Here is a 7,431-nt window from a genome sequence, read left to right as displayed (position 1 = left end):
GTTAAAATCTGCCACTGAAAGAGAGCACAAACTCAAATAATCATCAGTATTTATTATGAAAATAAACACTAGAAGAACAAAAACACACTTGAAGAACCTTTAAAGTTCAGCGTTCTGCTTTAGATTTCAATACTTCCTGGAAAAGATGAACATAAAAAGCGATAAATTAATAAATCTCACAGATATTTATAAATGCAAAATCAGTTTGTGAGAAATGACATCATCAATCATGTACCTGATGTGTGAATATGTGCTTGATCTCGTTCAGCTCTTCTGGATCTGATCTCATAAACCACAATAATGACAGTAGCCACGCCCACCAGAGCAGAGAGGACCAATCGGATCACAGCTTCAGTAGGACCACAACAGTGGACAGAGTCTGAGGAATAAACACATCAAACTGAGATCAGATCAGTCAATAAACACTAATATCAGCGCTGACATCAACTAATATTTCTGAATACACAGAAATATGATCAAATCTAATCAACAATCTTATATTCGGTTCCAAGTGAGTTTTTATACAGTCTGTCATCTCAAACTGTAAAAGATTCAACAATTCAACATGTAAATAGTGAATAAAATAAGAATATTTGAAGGAGAAGACAAATGATCTACTCACCATAGACAGAAACTCTGAATGATTTTGATGAACACAATCTTCCTCCTGAAATCATCAGTAGTTTATAATCTCCAGCATATTCAGTTCTGGTGTTTGTGATGGTCAGAGATCCAGTTTGTTTGTCCAGCTTCAGTCTGTCTCTGAATCTCCCATCAAGAACATCATCATATACAGTGATTCTGTCGGCCCGTTTATTGATTTCAGCTATTAAAGTGTTTTCATCTCCAAACCTCCACTGAATCACATCATCATCCTTCATTTCAGTAAGATCAGAGTTTAGAGAGACTGAATCTCCCTCCCTCACTGACTCCTGGACTGAATCATCAAACACACACAGACACACACACACACACACACACACAGGGTTCGTCACAGATTAAGACGATCAGTTAACGAAAAGTAAATAGATTAAATTTTAAATGAATATCATCATTAAACACCAAAAACAAAATTAATATTGAATTATTAATTGTATTTTTGTGCTGAATAAAATATAAAACAGGGAAACTGATATTTAACTAACCAAAGACAGCGAGAATGAAAGTCTTGATCTCACTTCTGATATCTAAGAAATCCATCATATTGTTGATCAGTAGTTGATAAACTCCAGTATGATCAGCTGTGGTGTTTGTGATGGTCAGAGATCCAGTTTGATTGTCCAGCTTCAGTCTGTCTCTGAATCTCCCATCAAGAACATCATCATATACAGTGATTCTGTCGGCCGTTACATTGATTTCTGCTATTAAAGTGTTTTTATATCCAAACCTCCACTGAATCTCATCATCATCCTTCATTTCAGTAAGATCAGAGATTAGAGAGACTGAATCTCCCTCCATCACTGACTCCAGGACTGAATCACCAAACACACACACACACACACACACACAGAGATAAACTGAAACGGTTCGTCACAGATTAAGACAGTCACTTGATGGTTTATAAAAGTAAATAGTTTGAAATTTAAATTTGAAATGAATATCATCATTAAACACCAGAAGCAAAATGGAGTTTGGATTAATAATTGTATCTTTGTCCTGATTAAAATATAAAACAAGTGAAACAAATATTTAACTCACCAAAGACAAAGAGCTCGAATCTCTCTCTGATCATATTGTTGATCTGTAGTTTATAATCTCCATCATGTTCAGTTGTGGTGTTTGTGATGGTCAGAGATCCAGTTTGTTTGTCCAGCTTCAGTCTGTCTCTGAATCTCCCATCAAGAACATCATCATATACAGTGATTCTGTCGGCCGTTACATTGATTTCAGCTATTAAAGTGCTTTCATATCCAAACCTCCACTGAATCACATCATCATCCTTCATTTCAGTAAGATCAGAGTATAGAGAGACTGAATCTCCCTCCATCACTGACACTAACTTCACTTCATCACCAATCACTCCTGAAGAACAGAGTTTTTCACCGATTAAAGTTTTAAAATCACTTGATGTTGGTTTGATGAAGCTTCACTAAGATACTTTTAATCATTTAAATGTGAAATTAATAATATTATGCAGCAGCACAAAGACAAAAGATGATGAATGAAAAGAGAAATAGATTATTATATATGGAACAACAACTAAAAAAGACACTCTGGTAACACTTTACAATACGGGTGCACTAATAAGCATTAATTCATGCTTAACTAATGCACAGATAATCATGTGTTAATGTATGACTCATGAAGAACTAAACCATTAATTAATGATTACTGCATCAGTACCTAATAAAGATTCTAAATGATTAATAGATTAAGTAATATATGAATTGTTATTAATTAAATGTGTCATAATGTATTCATTCCTTAATAACATATTTTATGAACTAATAGTGTAAATTAATGAGTTAAAGGTATAGTGGAGGATTTTCTTTTTCCGGGTGGATCATCAAGACTATTGGTCCTCCTAATTGTCAATCATTCTGGTGATATGTTTACGTAAGGCCGTCGTACGCATGGTCGTACGTGCTCGTACTTTCTGCGCATGCGCACTTTCAGGTGTATATGTGTGGTGAGCTATGGTTTCAGCCATTCATTGAAGCTCGCCGTTCTCACCGGGTTTTTTCAAAATGTCTGAGGGTCGCAAGAGAAAAAGTGTCTACGAATTGTATGACAAGAAGAGAAAGGCCTCTGAAGAAAGAAACAAGACGATAGTTTTTTCGGGAGAATATTTCACACGCTGGCGTGCGCTAAAAGCACAGGTTGGGCTTCCCACTGATGCCTCAGTCGCGACGTTTCTACTCGACAGGTAAAGTTTGGCATGCTATTTGGAGAAATCCATTTAAAATCACTGCTAGTAAAAGTTAATGTAAGCTATGATTAGCGATGCTAGCGTTTAATAGGCGTTCCCTCTCGGGAGCAGGTAGAGTGTTGCGCATGTGCATTTTTTCAAAAAGTTGAGAGGGCGATTCTTTTCTAAAATTCGGGAAAATCCTCCACTATACCTTTAATTACCACAGTTGGTCAAAGCAATGTACTTCAGCTTAAAAATTAACCACAAAACATAACATGCTAAATGGGGGATATAAAAAATGTATTGTCAGAACGTTTTTTCAAGGCAACATTTATTTTAGAACGTTTCCTGCTTATTGTTTCCATGGCGAACCGTCATAATCTTGATTTAAAAAGTGAGATGGCGCCGCCATGTTTGTTTGCGCCGCAGTTCAAATTGTCTGAAGAGTTTGAATCTGACAGTTATGTGACATCACTGAACATTCCAAATCCCAAATGTGGGACCGTATCACTCAAAAGGGTTACTCACTGTGGACATAGAGCCTGAATCTCTTGATCTAAAAATATAAAAATAAATATAAAATATAAAACAAGTGAAACTGATATTTAACTCACCAATGACCATGAGATCAAATCTCGTTCTCTCACTGTTGATCAGTAGTTGATAAACTCCTTCATGTTCAGATCTGGTGTTTGTGATGGTCAGAGATCCCGTTTGATTGTCCAGCGTCAGTCTGTCTCTGAATCTCCCATCAAGAACATCATCATATACAGTGATTCTGTCGGCCGTTACATTGATTTCAGCTATTAAAGTGTTTTTAAACTTCCACCGAATCACATCATCATCCTTCCTTTCAGTAAGATCAGAGTTTAGAGAGACTGAATCTCCCTCCTTCACTGACTTTACTTCATTCACTGTAAAACTAGGCCCTCCTGAAGAACAGAGTTTTTTACAGATTAAAACTTTAAAATCACTTGATATTGGTTTGATGAAGCTTCACTAAAATACTTTTAATCGTGTAAATGTGAAGTGATTAATATTCAGCAGCAGTTCAAAGACAAAAGATGAAGAATGAAAATGAGAAATAATTAAATAGTTTTATATAATCAAGTGATTTTAATCTCAAATAAGAGTGTTATCTCTCAGGAAAATCACACATTATTTGTTTCTATATGAGAATAACAGTGAATGTTAATCCTTTCTGACTAATTTAACCAGTAATTTATCACATCAGAACAGAAACAACTGAAACAGAAAAACACATTTAAAACTCACCATCCAGACGCCACAAACACAAACAGAGCAAAACTAATTTGAGAAACATTTTTTTTATCGGTTCATGGAAAAGCCCACGATAGTAACTCTTAATGTCTGAAACACTCAGATTGATCTGAAAGATAACTTAACTGAGAAATGTATCTGGTTGTGTGTGAATCCTCCCCCAACTTCAGTCAGTTTCCGCTCACACATCTGTCTCCTTTAACATCACGGAAATAAACAAGCTTTTGCTGATCTTACATTTTCAAATGAATTCTGGCCCTGAATGAAAACTAATAGCAGAATAGTGAAATATTGGATTAGATATCTGTATCTACTGGTGTGTTATTTAGTGCTGTGAGCTGTCAATCATATTTGACCTCTGACCTGTGACTCTTATTTGACTGTTGATGGATTCACTTTATTTCAGTGTAAAGATGTTTTGTGTGGAGTGGAAGATTGTGAGCTTCTTATTACCAGGAGAGAAAATGAAGAAACGCTTCAGCCACAAACTGCTGACACACACAGAGACGACAAACATCCAGCAGAAGCTGTTTATCCTCCGACAGATCAAACCAGACACACAGATGTTTGTACAGATAAAATAAAAGAGAAAAACCATTGCAGAGTCCATTTTGACACAAACTCCACTTAATCACATGTATAATGTCTGCCTGTGTTACAACAAAATTTTAACAAAAAGTTAACATTAATGCAAACATACAGCAACCTGTAAATGTAATCGTTCATTTAGAGAAATATCATTTGGTTACCAGAAAGTGTTGGTCGTGGGAAAATTTTATGAGAAATGCTTGAGTTCATAATCAGATATTTTGCTTTTGATTGCAGACTTTGGTATTTTGGCGAATCTGAGCAAAATTAAACACGTGAGTTTTTCTTGGTCTTTTCTTCTGAACAAACTGAAATGTTTAGTTCCCTTTCGTCCTGGGAACTCCGACGTGTCATCGGGGGAGTTCCCTGACGAATTGGAATTGGGATCCCGCTAGGGAGACCAATTGCCTACGAGTGAATTAAAACGAGCCAATGAAAATTGGCATGCAGGATTTGCATTCCGCAGCCCGCCTATCAGCAAGGGTATAAAAAGGCGGAAGCGACGCATGCATAGTGCTTTTAGCTTCGGAGCCGACCGATTGTGTCCTCTCTGAGTGAATGAGCTTTAAGATTGTATCTATTTTACGCTCTACGAGTCTGCTGTTTCGGGAGGGGATCTCTCTGTGTTGGTGAGATGGCGTTTCAGCGACCGCGCAATTTCCTGTCTGCCGGCTGCGTCTACATGCTGTTAATTCAAAAGCTGTTTTCACAGCTGGTAAACGGTTGAGTGCGCACAGTGGGCTTGCAGTTTCCCCGCTGTGTCGCCGCGTTGGGTCCCTGTGTGCTTCAGCACAATAGAGAGAGTACTTTCTTTCTGAAAGAGCAACACGAGTGAAGATCGCGTCCTTTTCAGGATGACGTTTCACTCGTGTGTTTCTGGATGCGATCGTTTCCTGTCCTCATTTGACGGCCACGTTCATTGTTTCACATGCCTAATCAGTGTGTGAGACTGTGTTCGTGGGTGGTTCATGTTCTCTCAGGAGTGCATGACCACGTCGGCACGTTGTTCGTCTCTCCTTTCTCGTAAAGGCTTGAGCCGCTCAGCGTGCCGTGTGCCGTCGAGCGCCGGCTGACAGCGCGGGTTGTCACGACAACCCAGCGCGCGTCATTCGGCGCTCTAGATGCACGGTCGAGACTCGTGTACCTCTATGAGGTTGAGTCCCTTTGCTTATTCCCCAATCTAGTTCCTTTTCTAAAAAGGGGAGGACTACTTTGGCTAATGAGCATTTGGTGATCTGAGGGTTACAGTGTGGAACGTCTCGCCAGGTGAAAGACCCTCACGAGCTTCCCACTCCTCTAGCGCATCGCAAACATGCTGAGACTGTGTTCGTGGGTGATTTATGCTTTCTTATGAGAGCATGACCACGTCGGCACGTTGTTCGCCTTGCCTGAAGGCTTGAGCGCCCAGAGTGCCATGTGTCATCGAGGCGATGGCCACGTTCACTGTCTTGCATGCCTGGTTGACGGCCACGATCACTGTTTCACATGCCTAATCAGTGTGTTGTGACTGCGTTCGTGGGTGGTTCATGTTCTCTCATGAGTGCATGACCACGTCAGCACGTTGTTCGTCTCCCCTTTCTCGTAAAGGCTTGAGCTGCTCAGCGTGCCGTGTGCCGTAAAGCCTTTCGGATGGGATTCTGATCCTTCTCATGAGGGACCAAGCATTTCATTCGGGGCTCCAGGAGAGGACAGATGTCGATTGCTACATCGGAGAGAGGGCTGTTATACTCTGAAAATGATGCTGAGTTCCTACTATAATGGTGGGTTCTCGTGCTGAAGATTCATACTTGACAGCCACACTTCCTGGGTCTAAAGTGCCTGGATGCGTGTGAAAATTTTTGGCAATAAGGAAGCATTTTGGTGCCAATATGGCAAGCCAAACATGCCTAAATCTGCAGGAGTTTTTCCTCTCTCACTACCCCTGCACATTCAGTGCACGTGGGTAGTTCTGATTCGGGGTGGAGCTGCGCTTAGTGACTGACCGTGATTAGTCACAGCGCTGGCCCTCGGTCAGACGATGTCCACACTGGTGGTCCAGAAGCGCCTCAAAACCAGCCCGCTCGGAGTTCGTTTCCCCCCGGCAAAGGGAAGGGAACTCCTATGAAAAATCAAAGTCAACAGAGTATTTATGAGTTTATTTTACACTGATAAAAAAAAAGCGAGCTGGTATCGCCGGCGATACCGTCGACCTCAGGGGGTTAAGACAGCACTCCTGTTAGCATTGGCCTCTTTCAAGAGGGTCGGGAATCTGCAGGCTTTTTCGGTCGACGAATCGTGCCTAGAGTTCGGGCTGGGCCTTTCTCACGTTGTATTGAGACCCCGGCTCGGATATGTGCCCAAGGTTCCAACCACTCCCTTCGTGGATCAGCTAGTGAACCTGCAAGCGCTGCCCCAGGAGGAGGCAGACCCAGCCCTAGCTTTTCTCTGTCCCATCCGCGCCCTGTGGGTTTATATTGACAGAACGCAAAGCTTCAGGACCTCAGATCAGCTCTTTGTCTGTTACGGAGGCCAGCAGAAGGGGAAGGCTGTCTCCAAGCAGAGGTTAGCTCATTGGTTAGTGGATGCTATCACCCGAGTGTATGAGTCTCTGGGTGAGCCTTGTCCTCCCAGGTTGCGCGCTCACTCTACTAGAGGTGCTGCCGCTTCCTGGGCTTTGGCTCAAGGCACCTCGCTGACAGACATCTGTAGAGCTGCGGGCTGGGCAACACCGA

General features: G+C 41.0%; 1 protein-coding gene across 1 annotated transcript in view; it reads right to left on the bottom strand.

Moving 5' to 3' along the window:
* Window positions 1-227: 227 nt before the first annotated feature.
* The window catches only part of LOC311294823 (uncharacterized protein), a gene marked incomplete at both ends in the record, with an annotated part of 40,383 nt that continues 33,179 nt past the window's right edge, over window positions 228-7,431 (bottom strand). Inside the window, one exon of the mRNA XM_084415856.1 lies at window positions 228-379. Within this exon, the coding sequence (XP_084271982.1) occupies window positions 228-379 (152 nt within the window). The remainder of the gene's footprint in view (window positions 380-7,431) is intronic.

This window comes from Rutilus rutilus (genome assembly GCF_951802725.1).
Source record: "Rutilus rutilus genome assembly, chromosome: 8".
NCBI classification, from domain to species: domain Eukaryota; kingdom Metazoa; phylum Chordata; class Actinopteri; order Cypriniformes; family Leuciscidae; genus Rutilus; species Rutilus rutilus.
The sequence above is the reverse complement of the archived record's forward strand: the minus strand, read 5'-3'. Positions and strand labels throughout refer to the sequence as shown.